This window comes from Micropterus salmoides, unplaced genomic scaffold (assembly GCF_014851395.1).
Source record: "Micropterus salmoides isolate LMB-PRFRI ecotype aquatic unplaced genomic scaffold, ASM1485139v1 Ms_hic_scaffold_4, whole genome shotgun sequence".
NCBI classification, from domain to species: Eukaryota; Metazoa; Chordata; class Actinopteri; order Centrarchiformes; family Centrarchidae; genus Micropterus; species Micropterus salmoides.
In genome coordinates this window covers 21395752-21421799 of record NW_024043372.1, presented here as the reverse complement: position 1 = coordinate 21421799, position 26048 = coordinate 21395752, and the positions used below count along the sequence as shown (strand labels likewise).

The window sequence follows — 26048 nt, the reverse complement described above, 5'->3', positions numbered from 1 at the left end:
CCCAAAGAGGGGGCTGTTTTCTCAGGTGTGTGCACCATTAAAAATCAAAACACAAATTGAGTGTTATGAACTACTACTGCATTTTGATGAAGTAGTTGCCCCCACTGATAATTAAATAACTTACAGTCCCTCTTTTCCACTGAAACAGAATAAATAAAAATGAATAAATAAATACAGAATAAAATGCTTTTTTCCAAAAATATTTAATATTTTACTTACCCTGGTGGCCTCTGCTTTTTTCCTGAACACTTCCTCCATCTTCACAGCCAGGTTTTTGACCAGTTTCACGCCATCAATTTCTTCCACTCTGACTGACTTTTCAAATTCTTTATATTTCTGAAAACAACCAGAAACAAAAGAGTGGCATTGACAGACAGAGCAACTGTAACCCTTATAGCAGCTGCAGGAAAACAGACAACAAACTTATTGAGCTCACATGTTTGATTAACCCATTAGGAGTGTCTTAAATGTCCACTTACTTAGAAAAGAAAAAAACCTTAGGATAATGGTGATCTTTTTCTCTCTCACTGTGTGTAGGTGTGTGTGTTCTGTGGCATTTTTGAGTGCTATTGTTTCACTGCATCCTCTTTCAGAGAGGGGGAATTGTTAAACAAGGCTTATAAGCCGTCACATGTTGGCTGACAAGCTGCATGCAGCCAGTCTCAGATGAACCGATGATAAAACCCTCACTGCAACGCAGAATGATTGATCGTCTTTATCCGATCTCAGTCATTGGCTGCACATGCTGATTCTTTCTCTCTGATTGGCTGGAGATGGCCATGTTGGGGGAGGGGTGTGTGTGGGGTAAGCAGTGTGGATCTGAAGGCTATGCATGGTAAGAGGGTAATTGAAATGGAGTCAAAGCACAGGAGAAAGATAATAACGTGTCAAGCTTGGGCGATTGTGGGTAATGAACTACACCTCACATAATGCTGATTCTGCTGGATGCACAGGACCTCCAGTGATACAGAACAAAGCACGCCACAGCTCGGAGGAATATAGCATTGCATAATCCCACCCCTGCCTGACACACACATGTACACGTCAAATAAAAACAAAAACCTGATCCTCTCACGCTGTCCAGTCAGCCACATCACACACACTTCCAATAACCTTATCTAAAAATAAACATGAGGCACGCTGGGCTTGTAGTACACATTCAAACATTGTATGGAGAACACGCACACAAAATCACACACACACACACACACACACACACACACACACACCAGTACATGAGGCGACAAATTACCTACTGAAAGGAAGAGTGTGGGCTCGCAGTGGAGCAGAACAGTTCATTTCACGCCTGTCCTCCCCGCCTCAACACCCCATGTCCCCAGTCCCCTCTCCTCCTCCCTCACACTCCTCCAGTCATCAAGAGGAGGTGAAGCCCCATCCATCAAAAGCACTGATCATGATTATTGATTAGAGTAATGACCTATGCAGGAGAGAGGCCTGACTGCCTGACTGCCTGCTGGGAGCCTGAAGAGCCCCGGTGTTTTCCCTCTTTGTAGAAATCGTAGTAAAAATCTGGTAATTCACCATAAATGCATCTAATGATCAGCCTTAATGACCAGCCCCTAACGACCCGTCATCTACCTCATAGCTCACTGCTTTATGCTGACTGGCTCAGCACAGCTCTCTCCAGACATGCCTCCATGAACAGGAACACAAGCAAAGTGCTTACATACACACAAAAAAAGGAACAAATCTGCAGGGCATATTGTAAAATGTTTTTGCACAGAGATGAAATGCATATTTGGTAACAAATGGAAGGATAGCGCTTCAGCTTCCACCATATGTTTGCACTTAAATCTTATCTTATATTAAGGAACTGTCACCTCAGAGCAAGGAGGTCCAAGGTTTGGACCCAGGAGCCGCTTTCTATATGCAGTTTGAACGCTCTCCCCATGTTTGCGTGGACTTCCTCTGGTTGTTCCGCTTTCCTCCCATGCTCCAAGACATGCAGCGGTGTTTTTAGGATTAATCCTGCTATTGCCCTTGGACGAGGCACTGGCCTCAGAACTGGAGTTGGTTCCAGGACGCGGCGCTGTGATAGCCCACAGCTCCTAAAATAGTGAGGATGGGTCAAATGCAGAGGGTTAACAAGTATGTGGTTTGTATGTACCAAGTTCATGTGGTAAACTTAAGCTACAGGAGAAAGTAAAGAGTTGTTACAGACAGAGGGATCTCAGCGTCCCAGTTGAAAAGGTCATACTGTACATGAGTAAAATGGATGCTACGTTCAGTGAGTGACCAGAAAAAAAGAAACCACCATCCACTGTCATGCAGTCCTGTGATAAAAAAAACCTGACAAATAAACTCAATGGTCAGAGAGGCGTTGATTCAATTCTTTGGTAAATTGAGGCTTTAGTTTAAATGAGAAATGCATCATTAAAAGGTGTCTCCAACATTTGTGTACTTCCATACGTAAATGTGATTGAAACCCCTCTCAGTACAGTGCAGTTCAATTTAACATGCACCGCAAACAACAGCCTCACAACAAACCAAAGAACTGCGATCTACAACCCCATGATTTAAAACCAGCAGTGGTCTTTTCACTGAATTTACTCAAAATTTAAGACCAAACAAACAACATTATGTTCAACCTGACAAGTAAAAAAAAAAGGTTTTTAGTGCTGAGTAGACAGAAAGAAGACCTGAGACATTTGAGTTTGTAAACTTCTTAAAAAGCCTTTTTTTTCAGTTTGGATATAACCTGAAGTGCTTATGTCAGAGATGACAGATCCCTCATCAGGGATTTAATCTTCAATCCACAGACCTTCTCATGGGTCCATTGTTACAAACTCATGTTATGGCAAAGCTTTTATCAGACCCACATAGCTCCATTTTCAATTCTAGTGCAGATCCCACAGTTTCAAAACATATTTAATATGGCTGAATTTAACGGAAGTGTGAATGAATTTTCAGGCACCTCAATGATTTCCAGAACATTTACTTTTAACTACTAACTATCATATAGCTTGTACATATGTAAAACCATCCCAGAGAGTGGAAATTACTTTTCCACATGCAACACTTCTTTGATGTGATAATAACTTCATATGAAAACTCGATATTTTTCTGGCTTGTGCAGTCTGTGTCCATGTTTTTATCATCTAATGCATCTCTTGTGGGTTTTTTTTCTTCTCTCTTGTTTTGTAAAGTGAAAGCTGTCCTCCTGCTTAACTAACTAAGGGACAGGGGTTTAATTTAATTTCATCATTGGGATTTAATGTCTTTTAAAATGCCATAAGACATGAATGTAAAGTGTATATAACCACTAATATCTCAAGCATCTATATATAAATTTAACATGACACTTAAAAACATATCATAAGCATGCTGACGGACAGTTCACCATTCATCCACCTGACTCAACTGACTCGAGGCCTGTGAATGCAGAGCCCACCGTCGATGTCAAGTGGTTTGAAAGTTAAATTTATTGTACAGAGTCATTGCTCATTCTCTGTTGATTTCACTTGTTCATCATATCAACCCCCCATCACCCACTATCAAACACAACCGCACTCTAATTCAATTTGTCTCCTTGTCACATTCATATGCAGAGGTTGAAACTCTTGACTCCAGAGAGTTAACCGGAGAGATGAGATGAGAGGAGAATCAGAGCTGTGGTTAATGGCCCGTGTCGAATACAAACACACACACACATGGACACACACACACACACACACACACAAACATGAAGCTTTTTCTGCTAAACACACCTGAGCCTTCTCTAAAATAACGCATCAGCATTCAGCTGAGACACCAAAATGTCTCTGCAGCCATTACAGAGGGAATAATGCATTACTGCGTACAGTGTGTGTAACTACATGACCATCAGACAAAGGGAAAATGCTTTTGTGTTCGCACAAGGGAAATAATAAGTATACCTTTTGCAGTAGTTGGGATCCAGAATATTTTGCAGAAATGGATTTAATTTCTCCACCAAATGCTGAGGCCCAGAGCTTTACGCTAGAACACAAAAATAGACAAATGACAGGTTATCCCGCACTCTCTAAAAATTATAGGAAAATTAACATAAAAATATAAAAATAAATACACATTGAGGTAGACAATTGAATAAATAAATCAAAAGCACATTTAAGCTATTACGTTTAAATATGGTATTACAAAAAACACATATGAAACCATTTATAACTTTAAATTATATGAGAAGTTTTGAGCAACAGTCATGTTTGTAGGTTTAAATCTGTTATCTCATGTCACCTTCTCCCCACTGAGTGCTCTCTGTCCTATGGTCACCCCAGCTGCTTTTAAACACCTTTAAACTCTCCTCAGCTGTCCTTTTTTTAATTTCAGCTTTATTTCTGACATGATCAGTCAAAAAAAAAGATTATCATCAAGGCCCAGCGTCCCTGACCTTCACTGTCTTGAAAGATGATTGATTGTACTTTTGATGATCTATACTGTACTTATTGAAGCTTCTTCTATTAAACTGCAAATGACTCTGGCTAAGAGTGGCAGCAAAACACTGCACCTGAAATGTAAAATGCTGAATGTGACCGTCCTACACAAAACATAGATGCTGCTTTAAGAGTGTGTCCTGTTTTAGGGATTACTTATTGTACTACTTGTACTACTACTACTACTTATTGTAAAGTATGTTTTATAAAAAAAAAGACATTGAAGTTATGCATGTTAGTCAAACTGTCCTCACTTGCAGAACCAACTTTTGCTCAGAGGTATTTATGCACAATTTTCAGAAAGAGTCCAAATGTAAATAATTCCATTTTTTTTTTTGGGGGGGGGGGGGGGGGGTATGTAATATTGTGGCTTTTAAAAAAGCAAACCATTAAAAGAATTTGCAGGAAAAATGTTGAGTTACATATCATTCAAAAGTGAGTCTTTGTGACACCTGAACTTGAACATGAGTTTGTGCACAGAGTTTTGAAATATGTAACTCATGTTTACACTCAGGAGTGTTAACCACGGTGAGTTTAGCTGTTTGAATCTGCTTTCACATCTTAGACGTGTATTCTTGATTTTCCAAGGTCTTGTGTTTAAATTGTTGTAGGTATAACTACAAATCCTGCAGAAAAGGTTCCTCAAGTAGAAGGTTTTCTAATTTTAACAAGTCTCCCAATCTGCTGTAGATACAATCTGACCTATACATTTTTTTCCCGTTATTGTTGTTAAATGCAGACAGTTGGGAATTGTTAGATTACAGTTTGTAAAACTAATCAAAAACGACCTGTTCTTTATCAATGTGAAATATACATGAAAAACAAAGCTTGAGACAAAAGGTGCCTTTTAAAATATTCCATGAGATATAAAATGTCTTGCTATTGGCAAAACCATACAGTGGAGCCTTAAGGTTATGCTTACTATTTCTGACTTATTAATAACACATATAGTCTAATTATAGTTGGCAATGTATTGGTTATCTATAATGCAATAATCAACAAAATAAGACAAATTGTAGTCTACCTACATAGGCAGGTGTAGTCTTAATCTCTTCGCTGTTGAAGTTTAATCAACATGCTCTATTTAGAATTTCCCCACCTTCTGTGATTTTTCTTAACAATGCTGCTTATTTGCTGAAATCATATCTCAACAGTATCGCTCTACAAATAAGTGGTGAGTTAAACCTGTAATATGGCATGTGTGGGAGAACACAAAGAGAGATTTGTGGTTAAACTAAACTCCACACAGTAGCCAAGACTTACAAGAATGCAGCTACAGAGATGCATTTAATCTCCCCGAAACTGGAACCTGTTTAATAATCTTAAAATGAATTTAAATCTAAAGAAAAAGTAATTTTAAAAACGCCTCTATATTTCCAGTCTGTAAGAGATCAACACAGGCTATTAGTCAATTCCGTGTGAAAGTTGCAGAGCTGCTTCTCACTCACACTGACAGAGGGATCCCTTGCTGGGACCCCGCCACCTCCTCCACATTCAAGCCGACGAGGATCCAGAGCAGAAGGAGGCTGGTGCTGCACATGTGCAAAAACGGGATCCTCCAGTTCCCCAGCATATTCAGCTCTGTTTATAAAAAAAATATCTGTACAGTAAAATCCCGTCCCAGCACCGTGCTGGACTGCTGGACCCCGGTGCACCGTCTCCAGCCGCGGTACTGCCAGCACGTACTTTACTGTATTCAAGTGTAGAGAGAGAGAGAGAGAGAGAGAGAGAGAGAGAGAGAGAGAGAGAGAGCGTGGTGTGTGTGTGTGTGTGTGTGTGTGTGTGTGTGTCTGTGTGTGTCTGTGTGTCTGTGTGTCTGTTGTGCGTGTGTGGTGTGAGCCTCCATCCGCTGCCACTCTCTGAAAAAGAAACCCCACCTCAGCCGGCTCTGTGCTGCTGCAAGAATCACGGAGCTTTATCCATGGAAACGACGTGTCGTCTGCTTGTTTGCAACGAAGCCTGAAAATGTTGAGGAGGTGAAGTGGGAAGACTATGGTTCCTGGAGAAGAAGAAGGGGTTCCTGTGGTCAGTGGTTAACAGAGAAAAGCGTGCACAGGTGTATCGGTCACAGAGCTACCAGAGAAAACGAAATTCATCTGCAAAATGCTCAAATGCTCAAATAATGAACTTTGGCTTCTCTCTGCGACTCACTTCTCTCCTGTCGACTAAAGTTGTTGCGTTTAAGGCTGACGCTGCATTACTGTACTGCGCTGTATAGTATCCAATCTGCACACACAAAACCCGTGAAAGCGTGTGTTTGTAGTAGGATATAACTGAAATGTGATCATGAGGTGCTTGATCTAATGTTTTCTTTAGAATATGATTGTTAAAAGCGCAGAATAAGGGGAGATTCCTGACATAAAATGGCTCTGTGGGCGATAATGAGACTGCAGATGAAGGCTTCCGCACTGCCAGCAGCACTATAATAAATAAATAAAACGGTGTATGGTGGGAATCCTTTGGATTTGGGAAAATATGTGCACTGGATGGCCACACAGAGTTCAGATACTACAAAAGAACCAGTAAGAGAGATACGTGTCAATTAGCAAATATTGGAGCAAAATGTCCTGTTAACTTTGTGGCTTTTCCTGTGGTTGACCGGAGTCCAATCATATATCACTTCGACCAATGACGTCATGCCACTCACCAGCAACTTTTCCACGTGGACCCCAGAGATTATTTCAGGAATTAAAGTGTAGTGAACTCTGGAACAAGTTATAAGACACACAGATCTGGTCAGGGCGCCATATTTATCACTGCTTGCTATAAAATAAGACCGGCAGCCTACTCTATACTGCTGATTAGGAAGCGATAATGTTGTCAAGGCAGCAGGGGGGTTGATGCACCACCTCTCCACCCTCCACCACCACCACCACCACAGGAACCGTGTTTCGACTTGAGGCTTTTATTAGTTTAGTAATTGCATCGTACATCAAAGTTGTGAGGAGCCCTTACTGTCTGGGACGTGCCGATAAGGTGCCTGCATGTTGGGTTGACGGACAATATCATCCGGTCTCCTCTCCCTCAACAACGCCTCCCCGAATGCTTTAATTAACTATCGACGGCGAATAAAAGCAGTTCTCTGTCACTATGCTGAAAAACGGCGTCTAGTTTTATTCTCCTAGTTGAAGGCACGACAGTTTCTCAAGTCCTGCTGAAGTGTCCTTCAGCAAGGGGTGTGTTTTGCTTGCTTCAGGGTCATTGCACCACTACGCCTTTATGCACAGCACGAGGATGAACAAACAACATTCTCCATTTGATGTAATCTCTTGAATAATGTCACCACCTCCACCCACCCAGCGCAGTAGGTCAAATAAACACATTAGTAGGCCCAGTATTCTCCATGAGGAAGTTTAAATTTAGTGCCTAGAGTGCAATGGTTTGATTGCTACATTTAGGTACCAGCCTGATTGTGTGTCATCACAACTACGTTGGAGGCCATTCATGGTCCAGGATGGAAACCTGAAAGCTCCAGTGCACACAGCAGAGAATGGACTTTTAAGTGAAGTAGGAGACATCTTGTCCTATCTGTTTCAAATGAAAAATTGCATTGATTTTTTTTCAAGGAGGGAGAAACTTTCGATTTCTTTTGTGGAAAAAAACAACAACATTTAAGACACTTTAGATGTTTCTTTATAGGTCTTAAAACATGTCTGGAGGGGAATCGTTAAAATTGTCCTCACTTTGGAAGCTGCTGGAACCCTTTCAAATGCACTAAAATAAATATTTCACACAAGCACAAACAGTGCAGCAAATCACTGGTCATGCAGCAGTCAAACCATTGTACTCTGGTACTAAATTTGTACTTTTAGTGCATTTGAATGGGTTTCAGCAGCTTCCAAAGTGAAAACAACTTTAAGGATTCCCATCTAGACAAGTACTAATAAAGAAACCACTAAATTAAAAATACCATTCTCTCTCATAGAAAACAAAATGCAACTATTTTTTATTTTAAACTTTTAGATGACAAGACAAGATGTCTCCTACTTCTCTAAACAGTCCATTCTCAGCATGTGTGCACTGGAGCTTTCAGGTTTCCCCATCACACTGTGTAATTTCCATCCTGGACCATGACTGGCCTCCAAGCTAGTTGTGATGCCACACAATCATGCTGGTGCCTGCACATCCTCATATTTAAAGTAAGCTCAGTGAAACCCCCCCCCCCCAGCAGATGAATTTGAAGCCTTCCAGTGTCAAACTCTGTACATACACAATTCTGCACACTGAAGGACAGACATTTAAGTGAAGTTAAAATAAGTAAAACACATTTTTGAGTGGAGGCGAAATTAGCTGCAGAAATTAGCACATGATCAAGGCCTTCAGCTGCTCTCCATGGTGCTGAATTTGGTCTGTATGTTCAAACACATTTAAAGTTGAAGAAAAACAACCTCAAGTTAGGCCAACTTACAAGCTTTTTTCCAGGTCTTTGAACCATACTGCACAGATTTCATTAGGGAGTGGAGTTTTCTTAGTTGTCATGTAGATGGATATGTTGACATGCACGCTCAGTAGCTGTTATTTAATCCATAGCAGGAGTGTAACTCTGTGTTTCAACCTTGAGCCCAGGAAAAATATTTAAATGTGCCACAGAATGGAAAACTGTATTGAATTCAAAGAGTTAAATACATTTAATTGACATACCGTGAGCCTCAGTCTCCATTGTTTCTTCTTTCATATTTAAATCTCGTGCAACTAAAAAAAACCCGAAAAACGGGCTAATTCAAAAAGCGCTCCATGTTACACAGACCAGCCCACGTTCCAGCTCTGAACCAGCGGTCTAAAGCTTCTGTACTAATGTTAGAGGTGTAAACACCAACACAACACCGGAGCACCAAGCTTGAAGTCCGGGCAGAATCGGCAATAGGACGGCTAGCTGCACAGCTAACTCAGTAGCTAACTAATTAGCAGCTGCTGTTAGCTGTAGTTAGCTGCTAAAGTAACCAGTAACATATAAACCTATGAACCTGAAAATGAGCTTTCTACAGCACCTTTAAACCTCTAACAGCAAGCTCGTGGAAAAGTTAGTAGACCTTGGGTTATATTATTTAGACTCTCATGAACAACATGTAGTTTCTTAGTAAATGTTCAGGCTTCTGAAAACAATGACAGTGGGGAAATATTGAGATAAATTGACCTCCCAATCATTTGTCATTTCAAATGAATCAGAATTAAAGCCATTGTTCCACTATCAGAACCGGATTGCTGTTCTCTCACTCCAAACAGTTGTAATCTCTGTCTTGACTTAATTGGACATAAACCTCTTAGAAGGTTAAACATCGGACACCTGTTGTCATGTTAAGTCCAGGGCTTAACTTCCCCTCATGCCCTCAGCAGCGGGGGATAATTCACCTCAGACCACCTACAACAGTCAACTTATTCTTATCCATTGAGCTGTGACTGTAGAAAGATTACACCTCAGTGTACCATATAGAGTATTGTTCATTGCTCTTACACATGTACAGACCTACAGTCAAGTAAAATTGAATGCCCTGATACATTCACATCACTGCTTTCAAGACTCAAAACCTACAGTGTGTTTGAATAAAGCATGCTGCAGCAAAACACTGTAGTTAGTTAGTTCTCACCATCCAGACTTGACCCCAAGCTTCAAACATATTTCTATGCACTTTTCCCTTACCCTTACATTTCTGCTTATTGTTGGTATCCTGTGTGTAACTTTTCATCTGGCTCAGTGTTTGGTAACATGTTTAGTAGAGACTTATTTATAGCACATCACAATGATCCTGAGTCCAGACAGTACATTGCATTGAGTACATAAAAGCTTAACCAGTTACTTCACCATTTGGGGAATACCAGTGGGGTTAAATGGGATCTTACTGCAGGAACATGTACTTGACTTAAGCAGAAGTCATCTGTAAGACATAAATAGTAAGGGAAGTCTGTCCATACACATTAGAAGTTAAATCTAATGTTAATTCATACAGTGCAGATAATGTCTGCTGTTTAAATTACAACACAACAGGGGATGGACAAAATAGGAAACAAGTTTATATAATGTTCTTTTCTATTTTGAAGAGATGCACCCGAGGTTTTGCTTTTACATGTAACATTGCACTTAACATTGAGGTTTACCAAGCGACTCATTAAATCACTCCAGTGCTGCAATGTTGGTGAGGACTGAATGATTTATAATCAGGTATAAACGCTGTGTACTGGGTTTGCTATATGATTTCCACCAATTTTAAACACTGCTTGGCTACCAAACCAAATCATTATTAATTAAAATAAGATATGGAGTTTTGTGGTACATCAGGATGACTTCCATGAAATCCAAGATCAGATAAAAGTTGACAAAGATGTTATTAAGTTGTACGATAAATTAAATCTTTCACGCACACTGATACAGTAAGTAGTCATAGAGTTTATTGTATTTTTGCACTTGCTTTGTGGACTGGAGTCATATTGTGTAAGTGCCTTAACAATCAAGTAAAAGGTTGGAGGGATCAAGCGTCATCATTTGGAGGAATTACTATTTGTTAAGCCTCTGTCTGGAGGACTTATTCTTAGACTCGGGGGAATCTAATCTCAGCTGTCGCAGTTGAGTTGTGAGATATTGGAACATCTAGAAGCTCCAGGACAACGAAGAACTACCTGACCACTTTTTAAAGCTCTGCATCCATGCAACCATCTGTTTTTTCCCCAAATGCTTCCTCCTACCTGGGCCCCAATGGGGAGCCCCCTCTGTCACGCACTGGCTTCATCATTCTCTCCATCATTATGGCCATTTTCACTGGTCCAGCCATCATACTCAACGCTACAGTGATCATTGTGTCCCTCATGCACAAGCAGCTGAGGCAGCCGCTCAACTACGCTCTGATGAACATGGCTGTGGCTGACCTGGGCACTGCCATGACCGGAGGGGTGCTGTCTGTGATAAACAACGCCCAGGGGTACTTCTCCTTGGGAAGAACAGGCTGTGTGATGGAGGGCTTTGCAGTGTCCTTGTGTGGTGAGTGAAAAGAAGAGTATAGCGTAGGTTAAATAGTTCACACTCGCGCTATAAGAGAATTCTGTTACAACAAGAAAGCCCTTTTATTATGTGACATTTGTTGTTTTATCCTGTTGTTTTGTAATGACAAACATTTGATAGAATTTCATCAGTGTTTACATCATTTTCATGTAATCACAAAACAAATTAATTCACATTTTTCAATTAGCAATCACTGCTTCTCCCATGTGAATCGTCCTGACTTTGCATTCCCTCACTTGTCCGCAGGCATCACGTCTCTGTGCACGGTCGCTCTGATCGCAGTGGAGAGGATGTTTGTTGTATGTAAGCCGTTGGGCCAGATAACCTTCCAAAATAAGCATGCGTTTGGAGGTGTTGCCTTATCCTGGCTGTGGTCCCTCACATGGAACTTACCTCCCCTGTTTGGGTGGGGCAGGTATGAGTTGGAGGGTGTCGGGACGTCCTGTGCGCCAGACTGGCACAACCGAGAACCTCATAACGTGTCCTACATCCTGGCTTACTTTGCTGTGTGCTTTGCCGCGCCCTTTGCCCTTATCGTGGTGATGGACATTACACCAGGTGAGCTTTTAAACGTTTGGCTTCATCACAGGCAGTGGTGGAAAGTAACTACTGTGTTCCATTAACTTTAAGTACAGTTCATATAAGTTTGAGGTACTTTCAAACTTCTATTACCATATATATCACACTTCACAATGAACTATTGTACTTTTTCTCCACTACATTTATCTGACAGCTATAGTTATTAGTTACTTTTCACAATAAGATTTTACATCAAAAATATTTGTGAAGTTTATAAAACACAGTGAACACAGTGGTGTTGGGGCCTCTTGTCAGAATTTAGTTGTCTATGAGTTATTATGATTATTAAAAAAGCCAAGAAATTAAAAAGATTGCAAATTTGTGTATTTTTACCTTTATTTTACTATTAATCATCTCATGACCCGATTTTATCTTTTATCTGTCTTTTAACCCTTTGGAGGAGGCCAGAACCAAGCAGGTTCTTCTGTAGTTATCTGCTAAGTAGATTCCCATTTTTCCCATGACGCATTGTGCATGCAGGAGACATGATGAGAGATTAAGGGTCATGATGTGCAACAGTGGTACCCTGCAGTGCATGAAGCGGAAAAAAATAGGTGCAGGTACTTCACATTCACATGTTGGTGTTGTGTATGGTCATGTAGGCCAATAGAGTGCTAACTATTTACATTACTGTGTTACAGGTATCAAAGATGGCCTGTGTGGAAGGTGGTGCAGTAGCTAAAGGAGAGATGAAGGTGGCGTCCATGGTGGTCCTGATGGTCCTGACATTTCTGATCAGTTGGTTGCCTTATGCCGGCCTGGCCATGCTTGTGGTCTACAACCCTGATGTGGAGATTCACCCGCTGGTAGGCACAGTGCCAGTTTACCTGGCCAAGAGCAGCACTGTGTACAATCCTCTCATCTACATCTACCTCAACAAACAGGTACTGTGACAAAACATACAGGTAGTGATTTAACTGAGCCAGATGTGATGTGTCACATTGTAGGAAACAGCTTGTTGTGAATGAGAGCTGAAATACTTTTGTTGTTTTGGGACATCAGCACCATCTAGTGGTATTAATTAACAGTGTAGCTTGTCTTAGGGCAGATATTCAGGACAGGAATGTGCGTTTCTGTTGTAATTGGGGATAAAGACAGGCATTTTAATGTAATAATAAATGCTTGTATTTTCTTGTAGATACATTTTAAGCTTTCCCCTACTATAAAATGCTTTTTTGGTAGAATTTCTTATTCACAGTGTTTTTACAAACGAAAAACAAAAAGAGTGTATGTATATGACAGACTTATAAAATGTTTAAGTCCTCTGAACACTTTACACTTTAAACCCCTATTTAGCATTCATAAGTACTTAATAAACATTTATTACATTTATTAAACGGTGTATAACACTCTTAACACTATAATGTAGTTAAGTGAGAACATTTGTGCTAATTACTGTACAGTATTTGTCAACAATTACAACTTATCCTATAAAGACATATTTCATATTATTAGATCTGTGTTACAACTATATTACATATATAATTTATATAATCTGTATTTATGTTTGTACGCACATTCTAGCTTCTGAATGATGTCTGAATGTTTGTTAATACATTAACAAAAAAGACAGTGTACCTTGTCTGGGCTGAACTTTTCTGGCTCATTTTTTCTACAGTTTCGTAAATACACAGTGCCCTTCCTGTTGTGTTGTAAAGAGATCTCAGTGGACGAAGAGGGATCAGAGACAACGACGACTGTGGAGAGTTCAACCAACAAAGTGTCTCCTGCCTGAAATTTACACATACCTGCAACCATCCATTAAAAATATATTAGTTTGAAATGTCTATTATTGAGTTTACACATCCTTTTTATCACCGGCTATACAGATATCAGTGTAACTATGACTATAGTGTTTGAATATTTGTGGTAGAAACAGTGTCCAGTTCCTGTCTGTTCTCTAAAAAGTGCAGAATCCAAATAAATGAGAACAACAATTCAGCATAAGTTTATTCCATGATGATCAATAGAAAATAAAATATCAGTATCGATTCAAATAAAGTCAAGGCCAAAATAAAATGAAAAATACAAAAAAATGTATTGATACAAAACCTAGAAGGTTATAGTAAAGCATTTGCTACTAAGAGAAATGATGTTTACCGAATAAAAACATTAAGGAGCAAATATCAAGACTTTCAAGTAGAGAACATTACCATGGGTCTTTCCATACTTTTGTACATATTTTACATTATCTTCTATTTTAATACAGCTTTCAGAACATTAATAGTTGTAATAGGAATTATAATCATAACAATATGAAGAAAACTAATAGAAACGTTCAAATGAATGTGTTTCTCTGTAAAGTGGTACTTCACCATTTAATTTTTTCCCTACAGAGAACAGAGAAACAGTGCACCTTGAAAATATTTTTTAATACGCTTTCATTCCCAGCATTGTAAGGTGAGGTGTAAATGACAAATATAGATTCCACTAAACCATACACACAGTCACAAAAAGTACAAAATTGTCTCACCTTAATACACAAATTTGTTTAGAAAAAGGAGAAACAAAAGCACTATACAGTTACTTGTGCAAAGACAAACAGCTATGTGCTAATATTTAAATACCATTGGTATAGACTGAACCAAATCATTATTTTCTTTTTTCAGGAATCCCTGACATGAGGTAAAAGTAAGTTCTTTTCATCTTTAGTTTAACACAACTTTGAAAAGTGTTTACAAAATAATGCATATCTTCAGTTCATCAGTACTGTAATTGCTACGAATAGTACAATGTGCCTGTTATGTGCATTGGTCCTTTTATATGACGTGTCATCAACAAAAGGACTAGAACACATTTTTTTTACTCACAAACAATTCAAAGAGCCCTTTCAATGTGCACACAAAATGGAAAACCTACATTTTCATGACAGTATTCGGTTGAATTAGAGTACAGTACGCACTCGCCTACAAATCAAACACTCATGAACAACAGATCACATTAACCCCTAAATATCCTTGGTGCTAATTCAAACTCTCCATGGTAATGCCTGAAAGAGCCCACTTGGGTTTATTTAGTCCAGTATCCCTATTGTAATAGATCAATAAATGATAACTGATAAAAAAGAAAAAGATATTTTGTTGTCTTATATTCCAACTTGTGGGTTTCTGTTGCTCCTTCAATGCATCCAGGGTAAGGTTTCCCTCCTATTAGGTAGGTTCAATCCTACCTAATCTCTTTCAAAGACTCTGTGACACTGTGACAGACAGGTAAGTTGAGACAATGATATGTTGTCACTGTTGCCTAACGAGGTATACTGTATGCAGGAACCGGGCAGGCTGAGAGAGAAAGGGGCGGGGGGTTAGTATTGCTTAGCCTCTCTCCAGCATCCTGACACCAGGACACCCTCTGTCCTTCTACAACACACGCTGGACTGTTTCTGACCTTTGGATGTGTGCATGTGTCTCCTGCCACCACAGGCTCCGAGGACTCACACACTGCATGAAGGCTAAGATGTGATTGCCAAGATTCAGTACAAAGGTTTAATGGAATTACACCATGATCAACAAAGAGCATGTCATGGAAAATCCCAGCACAAGCTATGAGAAATATTAATTTATCCCTGTTATTGTTACCATATATCGTTTTTCTTTCTTTCAGCAGCAAAAAAGGCATTTCAGTAGGGGCTGACGAAACCTAGGTTTGACTCTTAAACCAACTAAAAAAGCAGCATTGTTAATGCACTATGCATCTTAAATTCTTGTGCATGCCCTGCACAAAATATGCAAACAAATGTGTTCATCACATCTGTATAAATTTTCAGCACTGGATCCTGGAGGCTTATCTTCTAAAAATGCTCCTTTAAAGGGGGCTTAACCTTATGCAACCGTTGTTGGTTTGATGAAGTAACACACGTACTCCTACGCTAGGAAATCAAAGCCATTTGCATATCTTGTGCAGTAGTGTTGTTACACAAGCAGAACCTCTTAAAAATGCTGTTTTCGTAGGCAAAATAAAGGGTGCCTATTAGCAAAAAAAATAAAAGGCAAATAAATATCAGAATATTTTACCTAATAAAATAATGCAAGTCTGCTTTTGATATCATAACAGGAGTCACAAGGGTCCGTATTGCTGATCTTTTAAATGATACATAATTACAAAATATAGAGTATCTCTTTACAAAGTTTCTTTTGTTATATAATACATTTTACAGCATATCAACTATGAAATATTAATCAGGATATTCTAAAATTTTAAAATAACCTGCCTGCTAGTGCATTTATAACAAAATGCGTTTGTCGCTTCAAAAGTACATATCTCAAGTTGAATGATGCTATGAGTAGGACAATAGTTCCTGCATAATCTGGTAACTCTACTGGTGCTCTTCACTTTCTGACTCAGCTGTAACGATCATGAAATGGTCTGTTCTAACAACAAAGGGATCAAGTTAAAGTAACGACTACGGGAGGAGATATGCCTTTCTATGCTTGCATTGAAAACTTGCATGATATGCCAAACCTTAATAAAGTGACCGAGGTAATGACATCGTACATCTGATTGTCATCAACCTTAGAGACCTGCCCTAGAGAGTGTCTCACACCTTTGCCAACTGGTCCATCTTTCACAGGTATCAATGTCCTCCTCTCTGACTGGCTGCAGGTTGAACCTGTATGTCACCTCCAGGACAAAGCCTTTGACAGGAGGTTGCAGTTAGTCCCTCTGTGCTCAGCAGGGATGGTATCTGGCACTATGCTGTGACTTCCTTTGCTGGCAGGTGGAGAACAATAAAATGAACGGGACTAATGTGTCTCTCTTCTATATGCCTTTTCTCTTCAATGTAAAAGGCACTTCTTTTGGTCAAAGCCAACAGATGCATTTCTTTTTTTTAAATTTTCACCAATTTAGTCTGACATGGTTCTAAATTGCAGATTTTCTCCAGCCACTGCTATAAAGTTGTGATGCAGATCATCTCATCTGCCAGATCCTCCTCATAAGGAGCTCTCGGTTCTGTCTCTGGCTCCTCGTCACTGTAGCTGGCTGCATTGTCCTGCAGTTCATAGTCCCTTGGAGTCAGAATGGGGAACACATTGACCCCATTGACGCTCGGCGCCATCCCTCCATTGAGCAGATGACTAGCTGCACTCTCCATCTCATCTATTGTCATCTCACATGCATCTGCTATCTCGTGCTTTGTGGCAGCGACGAACTTGGGGTCCTTGGCAAATCTCCCAAGCCCTTCTGATATCAAAACCTGCTCGACAGAATGAGAGGGAAAAAAATGTTACTGTGGATTTTTTTTGCAATCTTGTTTTACTTATCTTGCTTGTCCTATTTTGTTTTGCAGGATAACTCTGCCTGTCAGGATAACTGTGCCTGTGAGTAAGTATTTGGCCAGGCACACCTCCTTTCTCCCTACATCTAGAGCAAGCCTTAAACTCACCGCTTCCACAAGGCTGGTGGCGCTGCCTCTCTTCTGGTGGTACTTGTTATGGTACTCAGGTGGCACCTGCAGGTGGACAGGCGAGTACATCCTATGGGAGAAGTCTGGGTCGTCTGTGTACCAGGAGCTCTTCCGCACTGACACTTGGCTGCTAGCAGCACTCTCCCTGTGTGGGTGGTCCACACGGATGAGAGGGGTGTAGTATGGTGACTGGTCTTTACTGGCCGGGGTAGCAGGGGGAGTGGCCCAGGAGCGGGTGGAGCGAGTCGGGGAGAGGCGGTGGGCTCTGCTGGAGTCCAGACCTGCTACAGCCATAACCTGATGGGCCAGGAGAGACACATGATACAAACACAGGCAGTTGTAGTACTGTCAAGTTGTACTAGTATTCTACTACTAACTACAGCTACCATTTCTACTGCAGGAGGATGTGAGCACAATCTACCTTGCTTCATCAAATATACATATTTTAAAGGAAAATCTGTTATGTTTAATTTAGAGAATGAGGGAAGTAGTACAATCATTTTTAATGTCCATAATGTAATGCAGTGTTTAAAAGTGAGTAAACAGTGCATGTGAGACATGTGCCCGTGTTACCTGGTGCTGCATAAGGTGCAGTGGTAGAGCAGTACGCTGATGTGGAAGCTCGTCCTGGCTACTTTGTCTGCGTAGACACTCAAAGTTGAAGGATGACCTCCTGTTACCTGAGCGAATCAGGAGGGGACCAGTGAGTGAACTCATGCAGGAAACATTGACAGCATGCAACTTTGCAAACACTCAAGGAATATAAAACTGGGTGAGTGGGTAAATCATACAGTGAGTGTTAAATGTTTTGTAATCTGTCGTGACTTCTCATATAATGTCTTCAGCAAGATATTTTTGTGTTTTAGTTTATTTGATATATATATTTAGTTTATTCGATACAATGTATTACCTGGAAAATTGTACGTACGGTCAATGTGTAACGGATGCTGTGGGATACAAGAGGGTAAGGTACCTTGAGGCGTGGCAGGAAGCAGCCGTCTCTTTGGTGACCTCCGTGAGTCGCGGTAGAGAGGCTGCTCGTCATCATCATAGTAACTGTCAGGGTGATGGTAACCTTTGGGAGTCTCATATTCTGTGTCACTGTTCTGGTACCTGTCAACATATAGAATAAAAAGCATGTTGGAAAGCAGCGGTTTGGCACACACTATCCCCAAACTCTTTCATTTTTATTACATTTCTGGTACTTTATACGTGTTTATACATGCTGTCTTTTCTGAGCAGGGTACAACTACGCATAAGATTGCCGCATAAGCTGAAAAGGCAGTCGGAAAGAGTAATACCTGTCCCCTGAAAGCATACTGTCATCTTCATAAAACTCTTCTCCACTGTAATACTCCCCAGAGAGGCGGTCTTCATCAAACTCCTCCTCCCTGCGGATGGTGGGGTGGCGTCCATCAACTCCGTGGGACCTGATGAGAGGTCAGGGCACAGGGGTCAGAATGTGCACACTGCTGATGTTCTTGGGGGGGGGGGGGGGTGGTTACTAGAATAAGGCCATGCACTGCCATGCAGACACAAGCCTCCAGGGGGCAGCAATGCAACTGACCACCCTGATATGTATTAACCACAGTCAAATCAAGAGAAAAGGGAGTTTCAGGCTGAAGAGGATCACTTTGTCATCTAAACATCTCATCCACTTCATCACATCGCTTTGTCCTGTATAAGATAGTTTAAAAACACATTTCTCTTTTGGTTAGGAATTGTGGAGTGAATTCAGTGACGGACTCTTTATTGGGGGGGGGACTAGTGGTGACTAGCAATGCAGTTTTTAAAACAAATTCTTGTACACGTCCTTGTTTTCGAGCATCTGGCATCTTCTTCAAAGCAAGCACGTCACTTTGACACATGCATAAAGCAGGGCTGCTCTCAGCGATATGCTGGCCAACAATTACATTATTTCTCCTTTTAATTCAAAGCACTGACCCAACTGCATCAACAGTGGCAGATGATAACCAGACATATGATTGGCCAGCATATAGCACATAACACTGACTTAGCAAGAATGCAACCATTCACTGATCCAAAACCATAATAAACAATAAAGTCCTTCTTTTGCTGTTGAGACAAATTGCTGGAGCCAAACCTAGAAAATCAACATACCTAACATAGGTCTCATAGTAGCGCCTTCTGTCCAAGAAAGCAGAGGGATGGTTGAGATAAAGAATTTTGGTTAGGAAGGAGAAAGGGAGGAGAGAACACAGAGAAAAGGGTGGAGAAAGCGTGACATATATATCATACAGTATATGAATCATATACAGCATTCTCATATATATGTATGAGGAGGAGAGAGCATGATGGCGGACATCAACTCCAGTGTTGGTTGACAATTCCATTTTCTATTCTTAAGATAAGAACCAAACTAAAAATCATTTCTCTTTTGCAGAGTGGCAGTAATGAAATTGTCCTCCAAACTTATTGGGTACTAAAGAAAAACAGGCCCAATACTGGAGCGGCTGACTAAACAGAACATGGAAAATCAGGAGATATGTGTATATATTGTTCACTTATGAAATTAACCGTCGGCATGAGAGTGGGCTTGTGATCCATTATGAAGTGAAGGGTTTACAATAAAGGTTTGTGAAAAGGGAAGGTTTGATAAGAAGCTGGGTCTTGCCAGTGGGCGTGAAAATACTTATGCAACAGATAAAGTCCACAGGTCTTCTTGATGCAGCAAGCACTCAAGGTATATAAATTAATACCAATGGCTTTTAAATTCCCTCAGTTATGTGCTGTCAACAACTTAAGATAGCTGCGTGAAAGGAGAACAGCGAAACAAAAAATACATTCAGAAATTTCTTCAATTGTTTTTTATCTATGCATTAAAGTTTCAGCCTTCAGCACTTAAGGGGAAATCCATAATCCATATCTATATACTTTGAAATGTTTATACCTGCTGTCAGATGTTATTATTGTGTGATATTCTATGAGCTATTTTGTGTATTAGGTATTTTATGTCTTAACAGTCTATCTCTTCACAAAAATCATGAGAAAGCTAAATAGGAAAGACACAACCAACTAGGGCAGGGCATTAATTCAAAATATTAATGCCTTCATATATGTATTTTGAAAAAAATTCCATACGAGCAAACAAACTTGGACCAAAATCTGTCACAGCATCTTAAATAGTTTTTTTAGATGAGATGACTGATCAAATGATTACAGCAAATATGAAGCTACCTCCTGCAGCCAGTTAGCTTAGCTTAGTGTAAAGACTGGAAATGGGAAAACAGCTAACCTCTGTTTTCCCATTTACAGTCTTTATATTAAGCTAAGCTAACCATCCCTTGACTGTAATAAAGAGTATTTCCCAAAATGTCTGAAAAATTTGACTAATAGGTCAAACTGAATGGTTTTATATGAAACTTGAACATCTTCAAAAAGTTCTGATTTTAACTTAGATAACCATGGTATGGATTGCATTTCAAAAATAGAAGGGATTTTCTGTCATCATTGTCTTGTGGGAGTGTTGAAAATATCATGATGTGATGTGACTTTATAAGCTTAGTTCACATGTAATTTCTACATTTGGCGAGTTTAGCAACAAGAACACAACTCCAAGCAAAATGTGCCCAGAGACAAAGGGTATATTTCAACTCACGTGTCTCACTCTACATCTATTGTTTAAACCATTTCAAAAGGCCGATGATCAGTGTGTGGATACCTTTGACCCTGGGGTGTCCGAGGCTTGTCGTAGTCATAGTAGGAGCTGCGAAGACCTGGGTAGCCATTGGGAGGTGCATGCTCATAGTAACGATGGTGTCCTCCATTGGGCAGACTGGACATGTTGGCATTGTTGAGGTTGATGTTGGTGGATTTGGGAGACTTGCCGTAGGAGTTGTGGTGTCGGTTGTGATGGTGGTGGTGGTGATGGTGGTGGTTGGGGTGCGACATTGCGTTTGCTCGAGATAGGCGTCCCACCGGCTGCTCCATGTGGGCGTAGTGAGGTGGAGGTTGCACCTGTAGTGGTCGCTGTGTGGCGTTGGTCTGATGGCCGTTGGATCGCCGATGACCGCCGTTCATGAGATGGTTACCGAAGAGCCCACCGTTACGCTGTGAAGGAACGCTCAAAGTAAAACCACCAGGGCTTCTTACAAAGCAGCAGAACAAATGTGCTATTGATGTTAAGTCTGGGGGCTGATTTTCTTTCCAGAAATTGTATGAGCAAAAAGAAGTTCAGAAGCTGGGTTCATGACACATGACGTGAGCAAAATGAATGCACTGTTTGCAATTTCTTGGAATTGAAATGGAGGAAAAACAAAGAAAGCCAAAATAAACCAAATAAACAAATTCTACATATTGTAGCAATATAAATTAGAGTAGACAGTACATCTACTTCATATTTTGTTGATTAATATTTCTCTAAGCACATTTCCTTATATAAAAAGCTTTTTAATGTGCAATACCATGAAAAACACTTTACAAGCACAATATTTATATTTCGCTACAAACATTCCTCCTGTCATGTAAAATTAAATCAGTTTACCCTATAAATTTCCTCGTCTTCCTCTGGAATAAAGTCTACTAGCTCGTCATCTTGCAGATCACATGATATCGCTCGGCGAATTTCGGGCCCAATATCATGCAGGGTGCGAAGGCCAGCCTGTAACCATGACAATGAGAGGACTAAACGCTTGACCTTCATCTTTCAACTCACAGTACGAAATCTGACATCATCCAGCCACAACCACCACACATACTGGGCATACACATGCCTGCACTGGAATATGCAACACCTAACATTTACAGTACTGACAGACTGTGAGAGATGACACAGACAGACAAATGTGCTCTCCTGAATGCCACCTGCTGTGAGTATTACTTAGCTGAAACGTCTGACCACCCAGCTGCGCTTTGTCTAACACATGCTGCAGTGAGTGCAGTAAATAATTACTTTAACCCTAACCCTTCCCTTTGTGGGTGTACTTAACAACATTAGCACAACATACAGAAAAAATGTCATTATAAATTAACTAAAGCTGGTCATGTTTACTGCCAATGATATATGGGGATACATTATAGCCATATATCCGACATTATAAGGTAACAGAAATGGCAACATGCTTTGCATGTGATTTTCATGGGTCGATGAGTGAACTGTGATGCACAGAAAACACATGGAATGATAGCTGGAGACAATGACATACGCTTAACATCAACATCTATGATATTTAAAGACGCAGATATGCGAACAAGAAATTCACACACTGGGCACATATAAATCACAGTAACAGATTCATACTGTACACCAAGATCATGAACGTCCTGCTGGATCATAAACCATAACATTAGCACACGTAATGATATTTGAATGAAATGCACAAAGACACATTTTACACACTTACTCAACACAATTACAATGCTCATATTTCAAACAATCTCTCTCCTCTCTCTCGTAAATAACACACAAACACTGGGAGACTCACCTGTAAAGCAATAGCTGTGTTGTTCTGGGAGGGGTGAGCACCCACCAGGCCTTCCTCTTTACGTTTCTTGAATTTCCTAAAGTAGTCCTGTATCAGGAAAGTGGCATAGAACTTCCCCACGGTTACCTCATCATCTGAGTGAACAGACCACACAAATGCTTCCTGTGTCAGCAGCTCACTACACACAGTACACTGGGAGAGAGAAGGAGAGACTCTTCTCCTCCCTCGTCCATTCTCCTTAAAACTGTGGGTCCATCACCTTAGAACTGCAGACAAGTGAGGCACTCTTTAATCCCAATCAACCAAAATAATTTATATCCAAATTATATACATCCATCTTGATGGTGTATATACTGTACCTCAATCTGCACCACCTGAGATCCTTCGCTGTTTCAAAAAGAACATAAAATCAAATATTTGCGGCAAAATCTTTGTCTGTGTTTGTGAACTTTTACATCCGAAGAGCTATCGATGATAAAAGTGAGATCTTCTACATTATATGTGTGTTTGATTTTAAATGTGATCCATGAAAGCTGTGAGTAATAACTACTGTAACTTCTCTGTCCTTTTTCCTTAAAGTTGGGCTACTGATGAAGTGGACGCTGTGAGCAGAATTATGATCCAGTAGACTACAAATAAACTTACAGTACGATTAAATAATGCTGCCACTTGTAGTGTGTAATTAGCATTTACATACAGGCTGCAAATAGAGACGTAAAAATTAGCGTTTTTTATTTTATTTAAATATAAACTGACATTAATTTACCTTTGAGAAACTTTTTTCATATTTTATTGGGAGGCAGGAGGGTGTGTGAGCCAAATTATTTTTTGTGTTTATATTTAATTTACTTCTTCAGCACATGCAAGCAAGCAGATCTACAGTATGCGTCATAAATGTATACTATATGAATCATCTAGTATGTTTGTGTAAAATTCACCTGTTTGTGCTCATATATGCTTTTATGTTAAATTATGTGTGTGCTTGTACTTTCAGGGCATGTTCTTAGATGTATGTATGATATATATATATTTTTTCGACTTTGAAGAGTATGTGAGAATCATTCTGAAGCAGGGGTCTGAATCACTTTGAACAAGCACGCTGGGGATAGAGATCGGAGAGAGAGAGGCAACACTAGTTCCATGCCACCACCCTAAAACAGAACTGCTTCAGAATATTCTGAAGAGCCTCAGAGTTTTGGATACAGAGATATAACAGTGTGAGAAGAATAAGCTGTGGGAGCTCAAGCAGTGAGAAAAGGACAGAGTTTAGAACAATGGAGACAGGCGGAGAAATAGAGAAAGGCCATGGATTAGTGAGAAAGACAGAGCATGCACTTGCACAGTGGTCTACAAGGCCATGCAAGCCCAAAGCCCAGCAGACAGTCAGTGGCCTCCATCAGCATCCAGGGCAGGAGGGAGGAGTGTGGATCAAACACACATGGAGAAGAAACATGAACAGAGCAGAAACAGCACAATACAGCTTTACTTGTGTGTGAGAATGTATGTGCGTGAGTGAGATTTTATTTAAGGACAAAGATATGAAAAAGCAGTTTGGAGCTTTCTGTAATTTTATGCAAACAGCAAGTGGCCAGCATATGGTGTGTGTGTGTGTGTGTGTGAGGTTCGGTGCAAGCTGCTGTAGTTTGGTTTGTGTCAAACTGTAACAGAAGGACTAGGAGTGTGTGTGATTTAATTGACTGACACTGCCAATTTCACTAACCACCAGCAGGGGGTACCACTTGATCCAGCAGCTTCATGCTGGTTCTCTTCCAGATTTTCTTGATGACAGCTCGCAGTTCTTCATTGGCCTGCTCCAGATTACCTGCACCACAAGGAAACAAACACCCCTGAGACACCAGCACTCCAGTACTCAGCCATTTTAAATCCATGCAAGCTCATAATTACAGGTAGTGAATGCATCAGCAGAGTATTGTATGTGTGTTTTCTAGAAGCAGCGCAAGATCATGTGACTTCTATTTGGCTGGTACCTTCTGTTTTGATCTTCAGAGCGGTGCGCACCAGTGCAAACAAAGTGGCGTTAAACATGACTGTGCCGTCGCTGTTCAGAGGCATGTTCATTGCTACCAGCCTCTGAAAGAAGAGAGCAGACAGAGGCCTTTAACGTTTTAGAACAGATGAGCTGAATTATCAGTATTTCTGTGTACATTTTGGAAATAAGATAATAAAAGAAGGGAGGGGAAGAGACCTTGCAAGCAACTCTGTGAGGGCACAATTTGCCAAAGCCGAGAGGAGGCTGGATACGACGAAGGAGTGTCACAACATCCAGGTGTTTAATTCTGCCCCTGTGTGAGAAACAAAACAGACTCAAGACCTTAACTGTCATATTACTTGCTAATAGAGATTCACTCCACAGAAACACACTTTTGGATACTATAGGTAAAACACATACTTTGCCTCTGGGTCGTACTCAGACCAAATTCTCTTGAATTCATCAAGGTGGTGTGGTCCAAGAATGGACCAATCACGTGTTAGATAGTCAAAGTTGTCCATGATGACGGCAACAAACAAATTGATAATCTAGATGGGAAAGATTGCACAGTTTATTATTGAGAAGTGTTATGGCCAATATCATATAACCACTTTGTTTAGTCCTCAAATTATTGTTTATAGAATATCTGTAGAGTTGTATGGGCCTCGGTTGTACATAAGCAAACATACAAAAATCATAATGTAGGAATGATTTTAAATCTTAACCTGTGGTGCTCTAGTGATGCTAGTACAGAAGGCAAAGAACTGTAACGTAAATAACTAGTTATAAGCCAAACAATTTCATTTTTGTGTGTACCAAAAAGGCGCAGAGCATGTAGAAGGTGATGAAGTAAACTATTGCAAATCCACTGCCACACGTCATCTCCTCTCCAGGGTTGTAGTCGGACTCTGGGTCACACAGTTTCCCTGGCATACAGGCCAACATGATCTCCTGCCATGCCTCTCCAGTGGCACATCTGGGGAACAGACAGTCAGGACGGATACAAATGGATCACTCAACAGGCAACCCAGAAATATATACACAAACTAAAAAGAAAAATATTAAAAATACAATGAATCAGTTTCCCGATGAACCCTGGCCCCCAAAATCCTACACACCTGAAGAGAAGGAGCACAGCCTGAGGGAAGGTCTGGAAGTTGTTGTTTCTGTTGATGTGTGTGCCGTCCACCATGGCAACCTTTCCAAACACCTG

At 40.4% G+C, this 26048-nt stretch overlaps 2 protein-coding genes and 1 pseudogene across 3 annotated transcripts in view; 1 reads left to right on the top strand and 2 right to left on the bottom strand.

Moving 5' to 3' along the window:
* The window catches only part of LOC119886958 (voltage-dependent calcium channel subunit alpha-2/delta-3-like), a 40277-nt gene extending 30530 nt beyond the window's left edge, over positions 1-9747 (bottom strand). For both annotated transcript variants that reach the window (XM_038697970.1, XM_038697971.1), the window contains exons 1-6: positions 9072-9747; positions 6308-6429; positions 5879-6011; positions 3897-3978; positions 1842-2069; positions 220-336 (exon numbers count right to left, since the gene is read on the bottom strand). In XM_038697970.1, coding sequence (XP_038553898.1) covers positions 220-336; positions 1842-2069; positions 3897-3978; positions 5879-6003 — 552 coding nt within the window. In that variant the 5' untranslated portion in view covers positions 6004-6011; positions 6308-6429; positions 9072-9747. The remainder of the gene's footprint in view (positions 1-219; positions 337-1841; positions 2070-3896; positions 3979-5878; positions 6012-6307; positions 6430-9071) is intronic.
* Positions 9748-11069: 1322 nt separating this feature from the next.
* Positions 11070-13735, top strand: LOC119886772 (annotated as a pseudogene).
* A 208-nt stretch (positions 13736-13943) lies between these two features.
* Positions 13944-26048, bottom strand: part of cacna1da (calcium channel, voltage-dependent, L type, alpha 1D subunit, a) — a 67274-nt gene continuing 55169 nt past the window's right edge. Inside the window, exons 32-46 of the mRNA XM_038697627.1 lie at positions 25954-26045; positions 25652-25811; positions 25256-25383; positions 25052-25148; positions 24834-24936; positions 24566-24667; positions 22846-22979; positions 21906-22022; positions 21084-21472; positions 19523-19549; positions 18703-18831; positions 18375-18514; positions 17975-18081; positions 17381-17698; positions 13944-17191 (exon numbers count right to left, since the gene is read on the bottom strand). Of these exons, the coding sequence (XP_038553555.1) occupies positions 16886-17191; positions 17381-17698; positions 17975-18081; positions 18375-18514; positions 18703-18831; positions 19523-19549; positions 21084-21472; positions 21906-22022; positions 22846-22979; positions 24566-24667; positions 24834-24936; positions 25052-25148; positions 25256-25383; positions 25652-25811; positions 25954-26045 (2349 nt within the window). The 3' untranslated portion in view covers positions 13944-16885. The remainder of the gene's footprint in view (positions 17192-17380; positions 17699-17974; positions 18082-18374; positions 18515-18702; positions 18832-19522; positions 19550-21083; positions 21473-21905; positions 22023-22845; positions 22980-24565; positions 24668-24833; positions 24937-25051; positions 25149-25255; positions 25384-25651; positions 25812-25953; positions 26046-26048) is intronic.